The following is a 25957-nucleotide window of genomic DNA, read 5'->3' on the forward strand; positions in this document are numbered from 1 at the left end:
AAAAAATAATAAATACAGTTAATATTTACAACCAAAAGGAATTAATTAAGCAATAAAATAAAAATGTTTAGTAACTCATTTAATACTACATAGTTAGTGTAAATTAGTAATTTACCGTTATAGATTTTAATTATTTGACTTTGGGATGAAACTATAATGTAAATGAAAATTTCCCAAGGAAAAAAAGTAATTAACTAATACAATAAATTGTAATCATTATTTTCATTTTCATTTAAATTTAATAAAAAAATATAAATTCAAATATAAAGATGGTTAATGATAATGTAATTAATTTATAAAATTTAAAATAATAAGTACGTATTTAATAATAATAATAATAATAATTTCAATAAAAAAATTGAAAATAAAATTGAAAAAATTGTTTATATGTTTCTATTACAAATTTGGTACATACCTATTTTACCATAAGGCTTAATATGTAGCATACAACATAAAAAAATATTCAGTTTTAAAAAAATGGAATAAACCGCTCGAGTAAATTATAAAAAAAAAATGGCAAATCTCATCCCATAGTCAACTACATTTTTAAAATATTAAAAGATTATTTGATTGAAAACACCGAATCGTCTCTATTATCATTGGTTGAATTTATGTATCTTCAATTTGTATATTCTCAATTTGTGGTGAATATGATATTTTGAAGATTTTTTGAGGGAGTAATACTTTGTCCAATAATTGAGTCTCTGGAACAAATTAATAATTTTATATTTTCTTTCATAAATGAAGAGAAAATAACTTTTAATAATTTTATATTGTCTTTCACAAATAAAGAGAAAATAACTTAATAATCTCATGTTGTCTTTTATAAATGAAAAGAAAATAACTTTTAATAATTTTATGTTATCTTTCATAAATAAAAAGAAAATAATTTATTTAAGTTCTGACAAACTTAACTCATTTTTTTTTTTAACGCTGCACTTCATCATAAATAGGGTAGAAAGGGGTATGCACTTAATCTCCTGTCTAAAACTACAAATGCTTATCAACATGGGACACTAAATTTTAATTTTCAAGTAACGTTCTACCAATTAATAGAACAGAGGCAATCAACTATATTTAATTTAGTTAAACAATTTCATAACCAATTTCACCTTTTTTCTCATCATTCTTGCGAAACTTTTTTGCTGTTAATATATACACCAGAAATATTAAACGTTGAATAGATATGCCCGTTGGCACGATAACAATGCAGGTGATTTAATTAATGGCAGTTAATGGGGTAGTTGATTTATTTAATTTAGGTACACAATTTCAACTCTTTTTCTTGTCATTATTCTATTCATGAACGCTAAACTTTTTTGCTATTAATAAAAATATTAAATGTTGCATAGATACTGTCGGCATGACAGCGTACCTAATGGGGTATTGATTTATTTAATTTAGTTAGACCATTTAATAACAAATTAGTGTGTGTAACCCGTGCATACACGCACGAGTTTTTTTTTTTTGTGTTTTTTAAGATAATATAATTGATATTATATTTATTATTTGTAGAAAAAATTGTAAAAGTAAAAATTTACAAAAGAAAATTAATTAGAAATGTACATTTTTTTAGTATCAAGTATAGTACAATTTTTTATTTATTTAAATATGATATAAAATTATCTCATAAAAATATGATATTATATTTTTATAAATTTGATAATAATGTGATTAATGATATTTATAGTTTATGGTTATTGTAATAGAAATATTTAAATAAAAGTAAAGATTGTCAACTTTGATTAAATAAATATTTAAATTTAGTAATATTTTTAAAATCCTTTCATGTTTAAAGTATTTGTGATTGAAAGATATTTATTTTGCCAATAGTGTATTGAAATATTGTTGATATTATTTATAATAAAAATAACTTTTCTCTAATATATATATATATATATATATATATATATATATATATTCACATTTCTAAGTTGCAAATAAATTTTAGGTTGGGATTTTTGATAGTTGAAAAATGAAGTTAAAGTTGAGCGAAAAATAATAGAATGATTGGGTTTTTTATCCTTTTCCCCGATGTCATTTTTCACCAACCCTTAAAAAGAGTTCAAAACGTTAAAAACAAAGTAATTAAAGTGATTTTATGTTTTCTGTGAATGTGATGTTTGAAATCCCGTAATTTGTGATTTTATGAATTTTTATACTTGGAAGATGAAGTTAAAGTTGAGTGGAACCTAATTGAATGGTTAGATCGAGAAAGTTGTGAGGTTGATAATGGAGAATAAATGTTAAAGGTGGAAATGGAAACGGGGTTTTAATTGTTGTAGTGGCTCTCTGTTTGGATAATGAAGATGTTCATTAATAAAAAAGAAGATCATGAAGTTAGAAAATGAGGAAGTTCACAAACAAAGAAGAAGAAAGATGATGAAGTGAAAATTTAATTTAATTTTTTAAATTTAATATTTTGTTACGTGTTATAAGTGAGCAGTTGACGTGGTATTCTATTTGCCACGTCTAAAGAAATGCTATCGGTATTAATTTTTGAGGACTAATTCAATAAATTTTAAAAAGATGAGGAGTTAAATAGAGTAAACTTTAAACGAGGAACCAAAATCAAAATCGCATAATATTTTAGGGACCAAAAACATAGTTAACCCATTATACTTATTTAAATATTTTCTATGTTTTTTATTTGAATATTTTGCTTCTTTTCAATATTTTTATTTATTATTTCTCTAAAATAAAAATAGTTCACTCTTAATTTCAAGTGTTGAATCGCATAAACTCTTCATTTAGTAAGTAATATACAAAAATATATTTTTTCCTTCATCCTTAATTTTTATTTCATTTAAAGAACTTTGGCTAAAACAATTTTTATTATCGATTTACATTTCAATGAGTTTGGTATATGAAGAGTTTTTCTTGAATTTCAATGTATTTTTTATCTTACCACACTCTTAGTTATATATTTATTTTTCTTTAAGTGATTTCATTTAGTAGTGTATCAAATTGTTTGCAAGACACACAATTGATAATTTTTAATTATTTCTAAAATTTTATTTGTTATTTATTTTTATTATGTAAAATATTGTTTTTGATTATTTTTTATATAATTATTTTTGTTTTCTAACTCATTATCATAATTTTAATATTATCACCATAATTACATAAAGACATTTTACTTACTATAATATAATAATTTAATATCATTATCATACTTTTGTTTATCACCATCTTACATAAATTGAAGTTTAAAAGATGAAAGGTCTATGCAAAATTTCAATTATTATTAATTTAATCTTTGTTCTTTATGAAATTTTGTGTTCAAAGTGTATTGTAATTTTTAATATTGTATAAAATAAAGTTTACTAAAATTTAGAAAAAGGATAGTAAATATACATTTAAAATAATTTTAAACCTACGTACTTTTTTTTATAATTTTTCAAAACTATATTTTAAATTTTATCAACTTTTTTTATTAATGTTTACAAAATTAATAATATATTTTAAAAATAATAATAATATTTTAAGAAATAAAAATATTTTTTATTTTTTATTTTATTAAATAAACAAGTATTTACAAATCATAAAGTGATAGAATAAAAAAACGAAAAAATAGTTTAAAAATATAATTTATACTTTAAATATTAGTTATTCAATAATAATTTACGAAATTATCAAGTAATTGAAAATTATAAAAGGATAAAATTAAAAATAAAAAAATAGTATAAAAATATAATTCCATTTTTAGGAAAAATAAGTTTTAAAATAATAAAAAAATAGATAAAAATAACTTCTAAGCACATTTGACAAAATAAATGTAAACAAAATATAAATCACCAATATTAAATGACTAAAATACTACATTTTGAGAGTATGAATAAAATAAACATGGATAAAAAAAAGTATATTTGATAATATCTTCTTTTCGCATATTATATAATAGATTTTAGGACAAATAATTTAAAACTAAAATAAATAAATAAATAAGTAAAATAACTTTTATATATATATATATATATGACAAATAAATATGTATTTATGATTACCGTACAAACTTATTTTATTTTAATAAAATATTTTTGTATTGACTAAATATAAATACAAGTACGAATAATATTCAATTTTTGTAATTGAACATGAGAATGGTAGTGAATATGTACACAAGAACAAACTTTCACTGAAAAAGTTTTGGCCCCTAGTTTTTCTTAAAAATTTTAATATATTATTTATATTTGATATTTCAAAATGTTTAATTTATTTTTGTAAAAATTTTGACATCCCTATAATATTTATTGAAAATTTGTCTGTGTGCATATACTGGTCACCTACCTTGTTCTCGTACATGCTCTAATATATATTACCTTTTTATAATTTTTTCTTTATTAATCCAATTTAAATATGTTATAATTACTAAATACAATATTTGAGTCCTATTCATGTTTATTTATTAATAAATTTGAGAATTAATAATTCATGATGAAAGTCAGACTATACGTTTAAGTATACTTTACATTAATAGTCTTTAATATATATATATATATATATATATATATATATATATATATATATATAAAATTGACATTTGTGTTAAAGTTTTTTTTTTCTTCTCTTATTATTTCATGAAGAAAGTCACATTATACATTTAAGTATACAGTACGTTAATAGTCTTTAATATGTAAGTGACATTTATACCCCTATCTGTACGTTTCTTTTTCATAGTAATTTAGTCATTTTGAATTACATTTTTTTTAAAGTATTTTCAATTACACCGTTGAGTATACAATAATATGGAAAACAATTTTTTTATAAACTATAAAATAAATTTTAATTATTAAAGTATAAAATATAAAATATAAATATTAATGTGTAAATATTTTTATTATGAATAAGTATTTAAATTTAAAAGACTAGTCACATAAAATTGAAAACTAAGTTTTTATTATAAATAATTATTTAAATTAAAAAAATAACTGTTAAAAGAGTAAACCTAAAAAGAACATATATACAGTCAAAATTTTTTTTCATATATATATATATATATATATATATATATATATATATATATATATATATTATTCTCTTAGTTTTGAATTTCACATTTTTTTTGTTACATATTTTGTTTTATCTCTTTTAATTGTTTTACTTGTTTTGTACTCACGTCCTTTTAAGTTACTTTTCCTCTTATCCTAAGGTTATATTAAAAGGTTTAAATAATGATTCAGTCCTAGTATTCGTTTGATTTTTTCAATTTCGTCATATTTTTTTTTAATTTGGTTCTAAAATTCATTAATTTTATTCAATTTGATCCTTTTCACTAACACCCGTTAAAATAGTTTACGGATTGTGAACACTAATGGTCACATGTCATTTTGTGATTTTTGTGATTTGTAGTGATTTTTTTTATTTTTTTATTTTTTTAAAAAATAATTTTTTATTCAAAAGAAATGTCACATGTCAAGTTGATATCATGTCACATGTCATTTTGTGATTTCTTAATTTTTTTATTTTAAAAAATATTCACATGTCAAGTCAATATCATACCACATGTCAATCAGTTTTATATTCAATTTGGTCATAATATTTGTTATTTTTGTTCAATTTGGTCCTATTTTTTTTTTAAATTGAGCAATTTTATCCCTCTTCAATTTGAAACAAAATTTAATTTTTATATAAATGTTAGACTGATATTCTTATTAAAATTCATATTTTTATTAAATATTTTTAATTTAGAGTTAGAATTGATTTAAAATTAAAACAAAAAAAATAAAAATAAGGAATAACATCATTAATTTAAAATCTTAAGAGGTTAAAAATACTTAATATAGGGAATAACACCATTAATTTTAAATTTTAAGAGGTTTAAAATAATATAAAGTAATCAAATTTAATATAATATTAAGTATTTTAACCTCTTAAAAATTTAAATTAATGGTGTTATTGTCTATTTTGAAAATTTTCATTTTAATTTTAAACCAACTCTAACTCTAAATTAAAAATATTTAATAAAAATATGCATTTTAATAAGAATATCCATATAACATTTATATACAAATTAATTTTTGTCTCAAGTTGGAGAGGAAAAAAATGCCAAATTAAAAAAAATAGGACTAAATTGAAAAAAAAAATAATGAATATTATGACCAAATTGAATATAAAAAATTGACCACAAAACATGGCATGATATTGGCTTGACAAGTGGAATTTTTTAAATAAAAAAATAAATTTAAAAAAACCACAAAATAACACTGACATGATATCAGCTTGACATATGGACATTGTTTTAAATAAAAAAAATAATTTTTTAAAAATTAAAATAAATAAAATAAATGACAAAATGACATGTGGTAGTTATTGTTCATACTCCGTTAACTATTTTAACAATATTAGCAAAAATGACAAAATTGAATAAAATTGATGAATATTATGACCAAATTAAAAAAAAAAGTAATTAAAAGATTCGAACGAATAATATGACCAAATCATTATTTAAGTCATATTAAAATTGTGTATTATTAATTAATTAAATAGTTTTTATGTTTTCTATTTTAATATTCTACTCCTTTTAATATCTGTATTTCTTGTTTAAAAAAAAACATTTGACTCTTAATTTTAAGTGTTTAAAGGAATAAATCATTCATTTAATAGGTAATATACAAAAGTTTTAATTTTTTTTCTCTTTGATCTTAATTTTTGTTTCATTTGAAAATTTTTGATTTATTTAAAACAATTTTCATTATCTCTTCACATTTCTATGAGTTTGGTATAAAAAGAGATTTTTCCTTAGATCTTCTAGATTTCATCATATCACACCCTTAATTATACATTTATTTTTCTTTATACGATTTTGTTTAATGGTGTATAAAATTATTTATAAGACACAAATTTGATCATTTTTAATTATTTTTATTATTTGTAATTGTTGTTTATTCTTATTATCTAGAATGTTATTTTTTATTCTCTTTTATATAATTATTTTTATTTTCTAAGTCATTATCATAAGTGTAATTTTATCACTGTAATTGTATAAATATATTTTATTTACTAGATTTCAATTGTTATTAGATTAATATTTATTCATTGTGGGATGTTGTTCAAAGAGTGTATTGTAATTTTCATTAGTGCATTAAAAAAATTTCATTAAAATTTAGAAAAAGGAAGTAAATATACATTTAAAATATTTTTTTAAAATTTATCAACTTTGTTTCATTAACATTTAAAAAATTAATAAATGTTTTTATTTTTATGAAATTTTATTTGGTACTCTAATTTGAATTGTATATAATTATAGTTTATTTCTAAACATTTGATATTAAAAAACCAAGAATATGTCTTTTTGGTGTTAATATTTGATAATATTTTTTTTTGTCATGATTTGTTTTTTTAAAACTAAATAATTGATATTAAAATAGTAAGAAAGCATGTATGAACATGAGTACATGTATGTACCATTATCCGGTGGGAATGATGATGAAATAAAAGTGTTATACCCGTTGAATATGAATATGGAGATAATAATAAATCTTTTCTTTAAAGTTATGTATGGAATAATGAAACTTGTTCTCGTCCTATGATGTTTCACTATCATTCCTATTACTATGCATATGTGACAAAATAAATATAAATAAAAAATACATTAACAATGTCAAATGACTAAAAAAGTAACTTTTTCAACACATGTAAAAAAAAATGGATAAGAAGTAAATTTCTTAGTATATTTTATTCCTATATTATAAAAGATAATATATTATAATAAATTTATATATATATATATATATATATATAATTATCTTAAGAAATAAAATACAAATATGTTTTTCTAAATTTAATTTTATTAAATGAACATGTATTCAGAAATCATAAAGTGAAAATTAAAAGAAAAAAAATAGTATATAAAAGAATTAATACTTTAAATATAAGTTATTCTTTAATAATTTATGAAATGACCAAATAATTAAAAATTATAAAAAGATAAAATTAAAAATGAAAAAATAGTATAAAAATATAAGTCCTTTTTTAGGAAAAATAAGTTTAAAAATAAAATAAAATTGTAAAATTACATCTATGCACATCTAGCAAAATAAATAAAAATAAAAATAAATTAACAGTGTCAAATGACAAAAAAAATAATATTGAGACACTTGTTAATAAAAGAAATATGGATAATAAAGTAAATTTCCTAGTATATTTGTGAGAACCTTTATAAAATGGTATTTTAGGACCGTAATGATTTTAAAATAGTGATATTTAATTATTTTAATAATAAAATATTTTAGTATAAATAGTTTTGTTATAAATAAGTTTCATTATTTTAAAATATATTACTTCTCTAAATACCAATTTTTTAGAGTTCTCTACCTTCTCTCTCACACCCTACTCATTTATTTGGAGATCGAGAAGCATTGTTTGTCGGCAAGAGCTACAATTTTATCTGATCCAATTGTTGAACACAGTGAGTTTTCCTTTTATCAATTTTAGAGTTAATTTGGGGTTTTGTGTTCATGTAGGATGAATTGCTTTTGGATGTGGGGGTATAAGGTTCTAAAAACCTTTGTCTAATTAGGATCAGTAGGACGTGATCAGAATCTATATTCCTTGTATAGATTATGTCCATCTTAGTGTTTAGGGGTGCTTAAAATTGAAGGACCTTGGTCTTGCTCCTACACAAGTAAGGAAAACTAGTTTTAAATTTAAATCTTATTAAGAAATAATGAATTGCAATTACATCCCACTTAAGTTAATAATAATATCATTTCTTAATGGTTGATTGTAACTGAAATTGTGACAACTCAAAAGTTACCCAAAAATTATGCATCCTCTTGGTCTCCCCCAAAGGTTGATGAACTAAGTTATCAATTGGGTCCTTATTACAACTTGAAATAAAACCAAACTAGAGTCCATTAATTGATTAACCCAAACATAATTTGGTCAACCAATTTTACAAAGGATTGGGCCATTATTTAAACAAACTAATATCTTAAAAAAAAAAAAAAACACACACACACACACACACACAACAAAGTGGCGCATATTAGTCCTTCTCTATTTAGGACATGATGCAATTCACAACCTTGGTCTTTTCTCCTTTGAAAATTGGGTTTGTATTCAAATAATATGGACAACACTTATTGAAAAACTTCCTTTGCTTTTCTTGCTCTAATCCTTGTCATATGTTCTCCAAGTTCTTTAAGTGGTTTTCTGAACAATGAATTTAGAGATTAGGATTTAGGATTTTTTTTGCCTTTACAGGGAATATATTAAAAATCTATTTTGTAGTAAAATAAAATTAACTTATATAGAATAAGCTTTTGAAATACAAACTATAATATAAACTTACAAACATTTTAAACTCCTACCTTTACTCCTATTGAAATTAAAAACTTTTTTTCTGCCATTTTTTCTAAGAATTTTAATTGACAGGTAATTCCTTCGTAAGTAATTATTTTTTACAAAATTATAAAATTTGCAAGTATTTCCTACAAAATTTGTTGTGAAAAGTGTTTTATACAAAATATTTTACAAAAAAATTGATAGCAATTTCTTGTAATTTTTTTTTCACAACAAAATTTGTAAGTATTTTCTAAAAAAAAATTTCAAAACAAAATAATAGGTATGAAATATTAATTATTTTAGTAGTAAATGTAAAATGCATTCGAAGAACATAAAAAATTAGCGGACAAACACTATCATATTCTTCCACGTTATATAGGGAGTTACACCGTTTACGATTTTTATAAAATAGAATAATAGTAGAGTATGAAAGATCTCTTGTAGTAATCTATTATAGAACCAATTATAGAACCAACCTTTCTATGATCATATATCAAGAGTTATTTAATGAAAAATTATCTTTTGACAATTTTTTTTAACAAACTTAACAAAGTTTCTAAAATAAAATTAAAGTACATTAAATTTTTATCTTTTAATTAAAATAAAGTAATAAAATAATATTTTTACCTAAATAAGAAAGTTTGTCAAAACTTTGTTAAAAAACCTTTGTCAACCTATAATAGCTCCTATTTAATACCTTTCAATCATTACATTAGGAGGCAATAGAAATATTTAGGAATAGGAATTAATCATTCCATTACACTAAGGCTTGAAGATCCAGCCCCTTTGTCCTACTTTAAAGGCAAATAAAAATAACTCACCATATTATATATAGGAAGTGACGTTGAAGATGAGTTTCTAATATCTTAAACAACCAAAACTTCATCAACAGAAGGTTCTTCAATGAACACATCTTTTCCTTTAGTTTTATTTTCAGGCTTCTCCAACTCTCTTCATGACCTATGATATATTTCACAACTTAGATAACATGAATTTTAAAATTATTTGCATGAGATTCTATTATATAATAACTTTCTTTGAATAAAATGCACCAATGTAAAGAACACTACCAACAAAATATACATACATAATATTATCAAATAACAAAATTACCTGACTTTGGATTTCATAATAGAGGCAAAGTCAGTAATTAAAGTGTATATCCTTTTACACGAATAAAAATATTCTATGCCTTTTAGGTACGTGAGAAGCTGATAACCAAGCAGGCCAACCAAACGCTTAATATATAAATCCAACCTTTTTAACTTACTAATAACGAATTAACTAAATTGATGTATGGATAATTTAAAGGTTCAAAGATCAACATGACCTATTATTTCAATTTTAAGACTAAATAACTGATCATTAATAATTATAATGTTTTTAGTTCAATAAACAGAAAAAAAACAGCAACAATTATTTGCTGGTATATAGCAATGTATTCTTTGATTACAAATTTTGATGACTAATTTATATTGTTGTCCAGTAAAAAAATTATATAGATTTATTATCAACTCCCATTAGGTCAATTTTCCGTTGAGGACCTTCCAGAGTTTTGTTTTTACTTTGAATAACTCTGAGGATTGTATCAAAATCACTAAATTAACTGATTGCCACCAAAAGTCATTGTAGTGGTTCCGATACCAATTGAATAGCTATTGTAATTTTAAGAATTAAAATGGTGATTAAACTGTTTATATATTTTAAACTTCTAAATAATCACGTGTCTTTTTCCCACAATTTAGTCCTCCAAAAACATACATAGGTCACTGCTTTAGTCGTTTAAAACATTTAATGAGTAAAACATATATTTTTGCTGGTACTTTACTTCTAGAAAAGTGTCAAAAATATTTCCCAAATATTAGTCATGTTGTCAATGCAATACCTCAATAATTTTTGTTACCATATTTAGTCATTTGATAGTTTTTTTTTTTTTTATCGGCAATATTAGTTATTAATTTTTGATAATTGGAGTAGTTGAATTCACAAATTTCCGATACCCTCCCTCTTAAACTTCACCAAATCAATATTTAGTCATTTGTAATCAGAAAGTGTAATTAATGATAGTAAAGGAAACACAAGATTAAACTAAGAAAATGAAAAATGAGAAGCATGACAAGGAATATATAATCAGAAAGAAAGGAAAAGAAAAGAAGAGGGGAAAGTGACATGGTGGTTCTTTATAGGTTATACTAAGTTCAGAAGTTGTGGTAGCTTCATGCACTCCATGATTGTTATGCAAGGTCCTGGTAAAAATGCTTCTTAAATGCATCAATATGCACCACCTGCAGACCTATACAAACCAGCACAGATCCATCCTCATTAGGATCAGGAAGAAGCACGAAATCGCCATCGAAGTCATGTGTTGCTGGACTCATACGAACCTCCTTCCCCCACCCAAAATCAATGCCATAGATAGGCAACCTCAACCAACTCACCACAGACAAATTAGGGTTCCCAAAGAAAGGCTCCTTCTCTCTCCCTTCTTCGTGAAGATCTTGATGAAACCTTCTTAAATTCTTCTGATTCTTCAAGAACTCAATCCCAGACCTCACGTACTCATCGCTCACCCTCTCAATTGCCTCCCTTATTCTGCTCGCCGTATACCCCAAAGGCTCTGACACCAAATCACCCGCAAGACTACATGCAACACTATCCAAATTTGCATTCCCGAAGTACCCATTTGGCAAAGGAGGTTTCAAGCGACCCCTCGAATCAACGATAATAGTAAGAACGGTTGGTTGGTTCTCTTTGTGCTCCCTTGCCTTGCTTGCACATCTCCATATGTGACCAGTCACACTCTCATAACGGGAATAACCACGATCATTTCTAGGCCTAGGCGAACTCTCATTTGCTCTCTTTTTCAATGTTTCAATTTCGGTTTTGCTTATTTTAACGAAAGCCATTGCGGTTTCCTTCTCCCTTTCCTCCCTGTTATCGGTTCGGCCCAGCAAGAAAGGAGGATCATTGAACTCCTTGTGAAGGTGACATTTTGTTAGTGGCACCAAAGGAGGCTCCCCAGCACGTAAAATTTTCCGATCAAGGAATGGCACCGTATGCAGAGGCTCGCCCCGTGAAAGCCTTGCCCACTCGGATACGAAGTGCAGCGCACTTGGTCCATCCACAACTGCGTGCGAAAGTGTTATGCCAATACAAATGCCACCGCACTTGAACTTCGTTAGCTGAACCACAACCAACGGCAACTCATGAATTGGGAGGGAGTAGTAGTCCACAGCAGGGACTAGGTAGTGGTGTTCATTAGAAGATGAAAAATCAGTGAGATGTTGTAAAGTTGATGAGGATTCAGCTTCAATGAATCGAATGCCGGTGGCGTTGCAATCAAGTTCTAAACGTCCATTGTTTGTCCAATGCAAACGACCGGCAAGTGGATAAAACGGCACCAGGACTCGGCTTAATGAGTCCTTCAAGGTGGAAGCAATGGTGTTATATTGAAAAATGGCGTTTTGTGGAAGACGGTAGAAGTAGATTAAGGGCACGTGGGTTACTTTGCCTGTTTGATCAAATTCAGATAAAGCTACGCGTCCGCACCACGTTGGCTCCATTGGCCTCACAGTGCAGCTTTCTTTCACGGTTACCGACATTTTTGACTTCTCTCAGACAAGATAAAAGGTTTTCGATAGTGAATCAGATGTTCATTTGAAGTGTTTTACGGTCATAGGTTGAAATTTGATAGGGCTTGGCTAAAATTTGATTCATGATAGTCACATACACCGTCCCCATTTATTGTCATTTGATTACAGTATAGAAAAAGACTGAGAAGGTAACTTCATCAATTTTAAAATCAATTTATAATTACTATATTTGCAGGGGTTAATTACTTTGTAAGCCATTTTAAGGGTCCAAATAGAAAAGGTGGGCCACATTCACAAGGCTGTAGCTCTAAATATCTCCATACAGATGGATATTTAATTACTCACATTGCCTCTTTGCATTACTTTATAAGCATCGCAGCTTTTAAAGATTTCCAAAAAGTTATTATAATATATATATATATATATATATGATTAACCACTGACGATTTTAAGGGCCATGATATGGACCCTGTCCTCACCAGGGCACTCGGCTCGATGAGTATTGAAGCCATCTAGTCGTAACATGCATGTGCATCAATCACCAGCACCTGAAAAATGGCATGGAATCAATAGTGGAAAACCATAGAAGTAATGGAATTCGTGTAAGAATCTCAAATGCAAACGTATATAATATTCCTTACATAAACTAAAATCTATTTTGAAGTTCTGTTTTTGGTATAACCTAATTACTAATTATAAATGAAATGCTTTCTCTTACAACAATATGTTATGATAATTGATAATTAAAGATTTTTATTATAAATTAACTAATCACTACATTTCATAATGATTAAGATTTGAGTCGATTTTTATGACATACCACTTTATTACCATTATGCATACATGTCCTAGTCTTAGCCTAAATATGACAATAAAGTATGACATTTTGTATTTTAATTTTAATTTTATCTTAACTTTAATTTAGATTTTTTAAATTTTTTATATTAAATTATTATTTTTAATTATTTGCTAAATTTTCTAAAATATGAATGTACAATCAAATGTACGCCATCACATCAATCAAATTTAAAAATTTTCATCTTATATTTCTTTCTTTTTCTTACATTGCTAAAATATATAATTTTAACTTGAGTTAAGTGTAGAGTATAGAGATAGCTTTAACCGCCTCTGTACATTCTAATTAATTTTGTTTTGAAATTAAACAAAGGTTAAATATATTTTTATCATCACCAAATATAACCATAAAACAGAAAATAGATCACATGATATTTTTTTAAGAGATCAATTTCATTGAAACAAGTGAACTATATCCATACTAGTCAATCTGGTCATACTCACCCCTGTAAAACGAAAGCAATCAGAAAAAATGTATTTAATTTTCTGGTTGATATTTCGTTAGTTAGATGCTTGCTTTTATCATCAAATATACAGGTCAACAATGATTTTGAAGGATGATGATAAATCATCCTTTTGAAATATCACGAAGAGAACACTGCTTTCCAAAAGGAAGATGATAAATCATCACTGTCAACATTTAAATATTAAATATATATATATATATATATATATATATATATATATATATATATATATATATTGTGCAAATTAACGAAAAGGAGATGGAGAGAGTAAAGAAATCTAAGAAATTGATAGATAACGGTCACTATGTATGATAATACATGAATAAATAACAAAGACAATTAACCTCTTGAATTAAGAGGAATAGGAGAGTAACGACTTAGTTGTTTTGCAAAGTCAAACTGCAAGACCCCGTATTCGGTTTGTACCTTAAAAAAATATACCACAAAATGAATTATATATATAGATAAACATGAGATTTTATAGTTTTAAAAATAAATATAAATAATTTTTTAAATTTGACTATAAATATTTTTTATATATATTTTGTAGATAATTTTTTATTAAAGATATTAATTTTAGTTTAAAAGTAGTTATTTAAAAAAAAATTAAATGAAAGAAACATTTGAAGACAACAAAGGAATTACTGAAAAGGTAAAATTGATAAAATAATTATTTTAACTTAAAAAATGTTATTTATTAAGTGTAAGATTGAAAATAAAAGTGTAAATATACCAAAATGGTCTTTATACACTGAAAAATGAAATAAAAGAAACAATTAAATCTAGTAAAGTGATTACTTTATATTAGTTGTTTTAACTTTAAAAAGATCATTATTTGTTAAAGGATAAAATTTAGAATAGAAATATCCTTTATATATACTAGTGAAAATACATGTGTGGATATGTTCACTCTTTTTAATTTTAAAATTAAATATAAATAAATTTATAAATTTTATTATAAATATTTATTTATTTATTTTGTAGATAATTTTTTTTATTAAAGATATATTTAAAAGAAAAATTAAATGAATGAAACAGTTAAATGTAACAAAATTATTACTTAAAAGGTAAAATAATTGTTTTGATTTTAAAAAAAAATTGTTTATTAAAGGATAAAATTGATAATTGAAATGTAAATAACAAAATTGGGTATGCTTTATAAAAAAAAATTAAATAAAAAAAAACAGTTAAAAGATAACCACAATGAAAATTTCCTTTATATATACTAACAGAAAAGTAGGCGTTAAGATGTTTGTATAATTTTAAATATAGTCATACATATATAATTATAGATATAATTAAAGATAAAATAAATTTTAGTTACAATGGGGAAATATTTTTTTAAAATAAAATAAATTTTAGTTACTGAAATAAAAAATCTCAGAAATAGTATTATGTAAAAAAAAAATATTATGATTCATTATTAAAATTTTAAAGAGTAATTACTAAAATAATAAAACTCAAAAATAAATTTTTTATTATAAATAATTATTTAAATTTTAAAAAAAATTATTTAAAAGGTAAAATTGAAAGAATAAAAAAAACACTAAAGAGATATTATATTTATATATATATATATATATATATATATATATATATATATATATATATATATATATATATATATATATATATATATATATATATAAATTAAATTATATATTTGTTCCCTCCGAATGCAACTAGGCAACATTGAGTTTAAATAGGCGTATATTGTCACTTTGAGTTCAAAGGAACAATCTGTAACATTAATTTGGATCAAATTGAATATACACTCTCTTTTCTAAGCAGAAAGCTTCATCTTGATTGAGATGGTTGGTTACTAGTTTGTGGCATGTATCGAGTGAAACAAAATTTCTATATTTGTAAAGAACATTTGTTTCTCTTTGATTCGACAAAGATGTTCTGTTTTGCAGGATAAACTTGCATTTAACAAATACTAGATAGACAAGGTCCAAATATTGAAAGTACAAATTATGCATTACGAGGCTGATAAATGTTTTTGTTTCGGTATATATCATGTTAACATACCTCTTTTCATTTATATCAAAGAGTTGAGCATACTATCCAGAATCTTGTTTGGTTAAAAGTCATTTATATCTAAATAATTTTACTATGAATTTAGCGTAATAAACTGAGAGTTTTGACTATGACTATTGCCTCATGTAATGAATGATAATAATTGTGCAAGACATGAAAGTGGTTGAGATAAGATAATTTATTAACATTTACATGTTCTAATTTTAATTTTTTAATTTTTATGTACTAGTACTATTAATTTCTCCTATATTTTTGTAAAAATTCAATGACCAAGTCCAATGGAAGAAGTATTTTCTATCTAGAGTTATTAAGAACTAAAAGTTAGAACTAGTTTATACTAATTTTGTTATATTACTTATAATTTTGTTATATATTTATGAACATTTTGAATCGACAACTGGTGCTAGACAACTGGTGCTATACTTTGTCAATGATTTTAAATATGGCACAATGTTTTTAAAGGTTTTGTTTTCTGTGAAATCATAACATATTAGGCATAGTTAAATGCGATTGATTTTTTTTGCACTAGTATAATACTTACAAACACTACAAACTCCTAACTTAACTCATTCTAAAACCTAAAGTCGTATTCACAAAATCTTTATAAAAGGATAAAACTAAAACAAAAATGTTTTGTATACCTAAATATTGTCCATAATAAACATATATGAACTAATAAATCATAGATAGAACATGTTAATGTAAAACATCAAGTATGAACAAACAAACACTACCGTATAAAAATATCAACAAACAAACACTACAATATAAAAACAACTTATGTGAACTATAGTTACACAAGGACTGACTTAGGATCTTTAGGATTAAAATCTTGTGAGAAACTTGAAAAATTAGTGAAAAGGTAGAAATTCTAGTATGCACAATAGTATTATAGAAACGTCAATATCTTAATTAGTAGAACTTTAAAATTGACGTAACTCCAAAACAAGATGAAAGTTCACTTTTTGAACTATAATTTACGCTTAATTGGGGCAAGTAGGACGAGAGTTATGGCCATGAGATAAATGTGGATAGAATTGAGTTTTTTTTTCCTGAAATTTGGGTGAGGAAGAAAGAACAAGAGGTGAATATGAAAGGTGGAAGGAAAGAATCACTCTTTCCAAAGAATGCAACACACAAAGGATGGAAAAGTCCTTTGATAACTGTTACTATGTATAAGTTATGAGAGAAGGAAGCATGCGTACAAAATCGTGTTCAAATACACACAAGAAGTGTTTGGTGAAAAATCACTCAAAGAGAGCTTGCTTACTAACTTATTAAAACATTGTTCAATATATAGAATACAATATATTTCATAAGAATGAAAGAGAATCAAATATATGATATCTCTATCAATATAAATAAAAACACAAGATATATAATATTTTTATCACTCTCTCTCAAGGTGAGCATGAAGATTGTAAAGGTCCAACTTGGAAGTAGCAACCCAAAAAGTAGAATGATGTAATGACTTAGTAAACATATCAACAAGTTAACTTGTAGAAGGAACATGGAGAAGGTGGATAAGGCCATCAACAAGCTTTTGTCGAATAATGTGACAATCAAGTTTTATATGCTTGTTCTCTCATGAAAAGTGAGATTCTTGACAATGTGAATAGTAGAATTGTTGTCACAAAAGGTAGTGCAAGGAGTGGGAACAGAAAAATACAAATCCTGAAGAAGGTATTGAATCCATTGTAGTTCACATGCTAGGGATGTCAAGGCGCGATACTCAGCCTCAAAAGAAGACCGTGAAATAGTGGTTTGTTTCTTAGACTTCCAAGCAACTAAAGAGGTGCCTAAGAAAACACAATATCCAGAAACAGAGAGTCAGGTACTAACACATGTCGCCCAATCAGAATTAGAAAACACCAAAATTTTAAGAGGTGTTAGATTTATACAAAAGGTCATATCTAGGAGCATGTTTTAAGTATCGAATTATCCTTACAGCCTGCTGTATATGTGGTTCACACGGAGAAGAAACAAATTGGTTGAGTTGTTAGACAACAAAACTAATATCAGGCTTGGTGTTAGTCAAGTAAAGTAATCGTGCAATCAAACGTCGAAAGGAAAGGAAGAAGGAAGAAGAATCTGGTAGAAAAGCTCCCTCGGCATGAAGTTTGATAGAAGGATCAGATGGAGTTGGTGTAGGTTTACATCCAAGCATCACTGCCTCTGAAATGAGGTCCAAACAATATTTCCTTTGATTCAAAACTAATCCATGTAAAGAACGAGAAGCTTCAAGGCCCAAAAAATATTAGATAGGGCCAAGATCTTTAATATGAAATCTAGAATGAAGATGAGCTTTTACAACATTAATTTCAACAATGTTGTTGCCAGTGAGAACCACATTCATCAACATAAACCAATAAAACAGTAATAACATAGGTAGATTTCTTCACAAAGAGAGAGTGGGAGAGTGGTCAATAGAGCTTTGTGTGTAACCAAGAAGAAGTAACTCTGAAGTTAATTTTTGATTCCAATTACGACTAACTTATTTTAAACTATATAGAGGCTTGTTAAACTTACAAACAAGATTTGACTAGGGAGGAGAAAGACCAGGTGGAGGCTTTATATAGATCTCTTCATGTAAGTCTCCATGGAGGAAATCATTGTCAACATCCAACTGATAAATAAACCAACCACTAGCAGTGGCCAAGGCTAAAAGGATGCGGACAGTAGTAAGTTTGACAACAGGAGAGAAAGTTTTAAAATAATCAAGTCCCTCGATTTAAGTAAAACCCTTAGCCACCAACAGTGTTTTAAACCTAGCAAATGTTCCATCTGGTTTATGTTTTAGTTTGTAAACCTAGTGACAACCAATTGACTTGATGCTAGAAGGAGGAGGAACTAAAGTCCAAGTCTGGTTTCTGTCAAGAGCATGTAACTCAGCATCATAGTTTGTTTTCAGCAGTCATGTTGAGCAATTTCTTTGAAGGAGAAAGGTTCAACTTGGGCATAAATATTATGACAAAAAACAGTATGGTCAGAAGAACAACTATCATAAAAAACAAATGAATGCATTGGATAAGGTATGGAAAAAGTAAAGCATGAAGTGGAAGCAACACCGCAATAGTATTGATCTAAGTATCGATGCCTGTTTTATTCTCAAGGATAAGTTTTAAGATTGTTTTTGGTTTCCAATGCAACAAGAATATCATGTCGCCATTGCTATTGGCAGATTATAGTGTATGGTTAGGGGGGCCATGGCCCCCCAAAATTTTTAAATTTTTTAAAAAATATATCCAAAAAATTTTGTAATTTTCTTAAAAATATATAATTTTAAATTCTAAAAAAATATATGATATATATTATATTAATATGAAAATTAAATTAGATATAATTTTATTATTTTATAAAGTATAATATTTAATGTTAATAAATAATAAAATATAAGTCTTTTCCATATTTTTTATATTTTCTCTTGTTGTCTTTTAAGTCTTTTCCATATTTTACTCATCTTTCACATTTGTATGTTTTCTTATTTTTTTTAAATAGAAGTTATACACAAATTTATTCTTTCTATTCTCATTTTTTTCATGTGTTCTCTTGCATTTCTTAAGATACAAATGTAATTCTCTCTTATCTCTTGATACTGAAATATTAGTTTAAAAGTCAATATTTTTTTAACCTCATCAATTTTTTGTATATTTATATTTTTATGAATATAGAAGGAAAAATTATATAATATATGTTTTTTTTTCTAAAATATGAGAGTATCCAATAAATAAAAAAGTGAAATAGATGAAATTAGAAAAATTTATTTAAAATGGATTATACATCAAATATGACTTAAAAACTGTAATTTTTCTAAGTAGAAATTCAATACTCAATTATAGATATATATTTGTGAAATTAATAACAATAATTAAATATATAAATTTTGAATACATTATTTTGATCCCTTCAAATTTTTTGGTGAAGATTCGTCACTGGCCATTGCGAATAGTTGTTATCGGAAAGGAGAAGCAACACCAAGACAAGAGCAGGATTCTCACCAAGGTGAAGAAACATGGGATGTGTGTGGTTTGTGAGATGATCAAAACATGGGTTAGGATGCATGAGATTTATGGGAGAATCATAGGATAACATAGTATTTGTCATGGCAGAAAATTAACAAGAAAGGAGAAAATACGAAAGACAATTTAAATATGATACAATGTTAATATGTATAAGCCATGAGATAACAAAACATACTGCTTACAAAAACGCGTTCAAATGCACACAAGAAATGTTTGGTGTTTTCTATTTTATGTTTATAATCATTTATTTTTAATTTATCGTTTACAGTATAATTATTTAAATTTTAATTTTTTTTTACATAATTTTTATAAAACTATTCTAATATTTTTTAAATATTTTATTAACAGTTATTTTATTTATTATAAATTTACTTTATATATATATATATATATATATATATATATATATATATATATATTCACTGCTAAAAAATATTTAAATATTATAACATTAGAAGAAAAATAAATATAAAGAGTGAGATTAGAAGAAAAAAAAATCTTATTTTATATATTTTTGTAAATGATAAAATTATTTATCAAAATTGTACAGTTAAGAATTTAGACCTTTGTTCTCAGTATAGAAAATAAAAGATTCATTCCATCAACTATTGGATATATATAATTTTAGATTAGATTAAATATTTTTTATTTTAAAAAGTACTTCCCATAACAACTGTTATATTATATGCATTGTGAATAGTAATCTAGGAATCATACAACATTTTTTTTTTATAAATGATTTTTGATATAATGTAATTTTTCAATAGGGTATGAATTTCTTGTACATATATTTTTTGAGTATCTTTATTTTAAAAAATAGCACATTTTCCAATTTATCTTTATCTAAAATAATTTATTTTTTAAACTTCAAATAAAAAATTAAGCATGATTTCATATATTATATATAACTACATATTTGTTTGTAGCATGTTTTTCATACAAATCATCTTGGAAACATTATAAATTTCAGAACTTATAAACGATTTTTTATTTTATTTTAATGTACTATATTTTTATCATTATTATACGCGAAAATATCTTCTTTAATATATATATATATATATATATATATATATATATATATATATATATATATATATATTAAGATTTATTACTAATTTCAATAACATATTTTTGTAGGTGAGAGATGGGATTCAAGATAAATGTAAAAGTAATTTCATCAATAAAATTACATATTTTAAGATTTTGTATTTTTAATCAAAATGTTAATAATCTTATCATAACCAAAATTATGATTTGATAGCTTGAATTAATAATAAACAATATAAATAGTCAAGGCCTTAGATAATTAGTGGCCTGGTAGTAATGATTCAGTTGTGAATAAGAATCGTGTACATTTTTTTTTAATCTTTTACACATAAATTATTACTATAAGTGTACTGTAAATATAATCCACTCATATAATTATCTTTTAATTATATAATATAAAAGTTACATAACAAGGATGTAATACATTTAAATTTTTAATTCTCTTTAAAACTTAAAAAATAAATATGCATATATTTACAATTAAGTATGACTTAATTTGATAGGATGAAAATTGAAATAAGATAAAATATTTACAAATGGCAACCAAATTCAAAAGAATGAATAAAATCTTATATACTTTAATTCATAGCTTGATAATTTTTTAATATTACTGCTCTATATGTATCGATTTAAAAAAGTAGAAATACTTAATAATAAAGTTCACATAATAAAAAAAGGAAAAAGTGTGGTATATTGTGTGCATAAGGAAGCACGGTTAACATATTCATTTTACATATATGTTATTATTAATTAAAATATAGTTTAAAATTCTGAAATCAAGACTATTATAAAAAAATAAAATACAATATTTGAAATTTTAATTAATAAAAAAACGTGGATCACCCTAATTTTTTATTTTTCATCTAATCTGTACCTATACATATTTCTTCCTTTCATGTTTGTATTTATTTTCTAATTTTACTTTTTAATTTTTTTAAATTAAAATTGTCATTTTTAATTTTATTTTTTAATTAAATATATTTTTTAAAATTTAATTGTTTTTTAATTTTTTAAATTTAATCATTTTCTAATTATAAAATTATTGATAAAATAAATAAAAATTTTATAATAAAACTAATAAAAATTACATATATTTATAATAAAAATATAAAAAATATTTTTTATCATCATAAACGCATGTCTTTTAGTTCGGGGAAGTAAATAAATAATAAAGTGCAGATGGTGATACAATATATATGTGTGAAAGTGAAATCATAATAATGGAGTAGTGGTGGTGTGTGGGTTTTAGGGTTTTTGAACTTGTGAAAGAATGGCGTCAAGACCAGAGGTGATTGCGCCGCCTGAGATTTTCTATGATGATTCTGAAGCTCGAAAGTATACCTCTTCTTCCCGAATTGTTCAAATTCAGGTTTTTTTTCTTTCTTCTCCTTCTTCGCATTCTCAGTTGTAGTTGATTTTCTCTTTTTATGAGATTTATTTGTTAATTTCTCTGTGTCAAAAAGGCAACGTTGTCAGAGAGAGCCCTCGAATTACTTGCTTTACCTGAGGATGACATTCCAAAATTACTCCTTGATATAGGTAATTTAATCTTATTTAATTTAATTCAATTTAATTATTCTCTGGAGTTTTCCTCAAAGTTTTATGATTTGTGAATGATTGACCTAGGGTGTGGTTCGGGACTCAGCGGCGAGACACTCACGGAGAATGGACACCATTGGATAGGTCTTGACATTTCAGCATCAATGCTTAGTATGTTATGTTTGTTCTTCCTTTAATTTTTCTCTAAATATTATCTTTTAGTCCTATGTATTTTGCATTTTCTTTTTGCTAATTTTATTAATTTTGTTATACTGGTAGATGTTGCGTTGGAGCGAGAGGTTGAAGGTGACCTTTTACTTGGTGACATGGGTCAGGTATGCTAATTACTTGTTTTCTTTATTTCTTTTTAGATTTTCTCAGTGTTTGTTCCTTCATGATGTTTGTTTGTTGCAATAGGATGCATGTATGCTTCTTAATTTACATGTTTTCCTTCGCGTTGAATTTGGTTTCAGGGTTTAGGGGTTCGTCCTGGAGTCATTGATGGGGCCATCAGTATATCTGCTGTTCAGGTGTGCTTTCAATAAAAAAGAATAATAATCCAAACTGAAATTACTTGTGGAAATTCAAGACCTTTTGAGATTGGACCGAGCTTTTCCTGGGTGAAGGAGATCATACTCAGTTATAACTTATGATATATGAAGTGTAAAGTTACATATTTTGAATGGGTGGATCATGCACTTCCATTTTTATCTTTTGGGGGTGAGGGGTACTTTTATTTGAATTGGTGCTACTTCTCTAACAAGTTGAATTGCGGGGAGCATTTTATTTCATTCTTAATGCTGTGGATATTTATTTGACAAGGCAAACTTTGATATGATAATGCAGTGGTTATGCAATGCTGATAAGTCCTCTCACAACCCTCGATTAAGATTGAAGTATGTACCTTTACCTGTTCATTGTGTTGCTCTTCATTATTCTAATCTTTAATATTTTGGGCTTCTTAAGCTAAGAATATAGGGAATTGCAGTTCCACCTTTTTTTCATCTCATTACACTACATAGAGATTCAATTATTCTGGAACCTATCTCCTTTCCCCTGGTCTAATAATATATAATCTCATTTTGTTGTGCAGGGCGTTTTTTACATCTTTATATAAATGCTTATCCAATGGAGCTAGAGCAGTGTTTCAAGTATATCCTGAAAATATAGACCAGCGTGAATTGATTTTAAATGCTGCAATGCATGCTGGATTTGCTGGTGGTATAGTGGTCGATTTTCCACACAGGTACGAAGAAATGAATCTTATTATATTGCTGTGTTCATTTGTTTCATAAAAAAAATGTGTTGGAAAATTATTCTATATATTATAGTGTTTTACAAGTCAGCACAATTTTTAACTTGTTTTCTTGTGTTTGGTAAGTGCTGTAATTATTGTTTCTGGTCATTGTAGTCATGTTACGCTCGAATCTGTTGAAAAATATTCATGTACTAAATTTGACCTCATAGTGAGAAAAAGTAGAAGCTCAACTTATATTCCTTTCCCCTGTTCTATTGTTTCTTGTTTTAGTGTTTAGGGTTTAGTATTATTTTGTGAGAATCAGCTGGAATTTATTATATATATTTAAAATGAACCATCTCAAGTTGTATACTTTAAAATATATCCGATTCCTAATTGGGGTTGGAGCCATGGAATATTTATTGAGGTGGCCAAATTATAAGATCAATGCAAGTCTCCAAAATAATAAATACTAAGAGGAAGGTTAAGTTGGTCAATGTTTCCACATTCACGAAATAAGTAAATAAAAAGAAAAAACAAAATGGTAGACAAATATAAGATGTTTCTGAAGATTCTATCAATTAAAATTTCTTTAGTCAATCACATTCATCTTAGCTACTCGCAAAAGCTTATTAAAAAAATTGTTTCCCCTAGGGATAATGTAGCTCCACTCTGGCCTCTATCATATGCTATAGATAAAGTTGGGAGAAGGATGAACAGAAATGAGTAATATATCTGAACACACATTAGTGCATAGTTGATTCTCTCCTTGCTTTATATAGTTATAGATTTATTATCAATTATACGCACTCCTAGAGAAAAACGGTCATGTTTAATTGTGAGGTCTAATGTCTTGTTTGATTTGTTTTCTGGCTATGTTTTTTTTTTTAAAAAAGAATCATTACCTAGCCTTCTTGAGCATGGTGTTTTACTAATTGGAGAACAATTGACTTATGATAGTTCTAAGAGGAGAAAGGAGTTCCTTGTTCTCACGTGTGGGCAACGTTCAGTAAATTCATCCGTGTCCAAAGGTAAAAATGAAGATGGGGAGAGTTGCTCTGAAGAGGACAGTGAGGATGAAGAAAATCAGACAGTGAGTCTTACCACATTTATTATTGCTTGAGTATAACCTCATGAGTGGTTTATTACTTATTAATAAAAAAACAAAACATCAGGTATGCATCTCAGATAGGCATAGGCCGCGGAAGAAACAGAAAAAGAACAATAAGAGTGGGAAGGGAAAGGAATGGATACTAAGGAAGAAGGAGCAGATGAGAAGAAGAGGAAATGCCGTCCCTCAGGATAGCAAGTACACAGGTCGGAAAAGGAAGGACCGATTTTGATCTTGTCCTGCATTTGCCTCCGTCGTCACCAAATCTTTTCGATGGAGCCTTAAGGATATTTATGAAGAATGTCCCAATATCAATTTTGTTTTATTTTTTTTGGGTTCTTGACCAATTTAGGGTTATGATTTTGTATGTATTATTTGGCAAACGAATTTAGTTGTGATTCCGCAGACAATTATCTTTTCAAGTGAGGATCAATTATAGTTGTATCTATTTTTTCTTAGTTGACTTATAGAGTCTGACTAATATTTATGGGTTCATTATATTTATCACATTATGAGAAGCACCATTCATATTTTGATTATATCATCAGCAAACAGTATTTGAAAGCTAAAATCCGAAATATCAATAAGACGAGTAAAATTTGAATTTTGTGTTCATGTCGTGCTTAATTTGAATTTTGTATTCATGTCGTGCTTAATTTGAAAAGTTTTCACGTCTTTGATTCACCCATTACATATACATACGAGTAAAATGTGTAGACACGCATGAACTTCAGTTACTTTATTGCATGATTAGA

The 25957-nt window shown here is 25.7% G+C and overlaps 2 protein-coding genes across 2 annotated transcripts; one reads left to right on the forward strand and one right to left on the reverse strand.

Moving 5' to 3' along the window:
• Positions 1-11410: 11410 nt before the first annotated feature.
• Positions 11411-12890, reverse strand: LOC114179972 (spermidine hydroxycinnamoyl transferase-like). The gene has a single exon (XM_028066489.2). It carries the CDS (start codon positions 12888-12890, stop codon positions 11523-11525), a length of 1368 nt encoding a protein of 455 aa, XP_027922290.1. The 3' UTR covers positions 11411-11522.
• A 9614-nt stretch (positions 12891-22504) lies between these two features.
• On the forward strand, positions 22505-25709 carry RID2 (S-adenosyl-L-methionine-dependent methyltransferases superfamily protein). Its single transcript, XM_028061259.2, has 9 exons — positions 22505-22684; positions 22779-22854; positions 22942-23025; positions 23134-23189; positions 23328-23384; positions 23701-23750; positions 23948-24100; positions 25052-25184; positions 25267-25709. Exons 1-9 carry the CDS (start codon positions 22586-22588, stop codon positions 25432-25434), a joined length of 876 nt encoding a protein of 291 aa, XP_027917060.1. The 5' UTR covers positions 22505-22585; the 3' UTR covers positions 25435-25709.
• The last annotated feature ends 248 nt before the right edge of the window (positions 25710-25957 follow it).

The sequence above is a fragment of the Vigna unguiculata genome, chromosome 3 (assembly GCF_037176805.1).
Source record: "Vigna unguiculata cultivar grain cowpea cultivar isolate G323 ecotype 2 chromosome 3, ASM3717680v1, whole genome shotgun sequence".
Taxonomy (NCBI): Eukaryota; Viridiplantae; Streptophyta; class Magnoliopsida; order Fabales; family Fabaceae; genus Vigna; species Vigna unguiculata.

Excerpts from the sequence above, each read along its gene's own strand:
- RID2 (XM_028061259.2), top strand. The coding sequence starts at position 22,586 with ATGGCGTCAAGACCAGAGGTGATTGCGCCGCCTGAGATTTTCTATGAT. Across the intron at positions 22,685-22,778 it reads CCCGAATTGTTCAAATTCAG|GCAACGTTGTCAGAGAGAGC; the intron begins GTTTTTTTTCTT and ends TGTGTCAAAAAG. Across the intron at positions 23,026-23,133 it reads CATTTCAGCATCAATGCTTA|ATGTTGCGTTGGAGCGAGAG; the intron begins GTATGTTATGTT and ends TTATACTGGTAG.
- LOC114179972 (XM_028066489.2), bottom strand. The coding sequence starts at position 12,890 with ATGTCGGTAACCGTGAAAGAAAGCTGCACTGTGAGGCCAATGGAGCCA.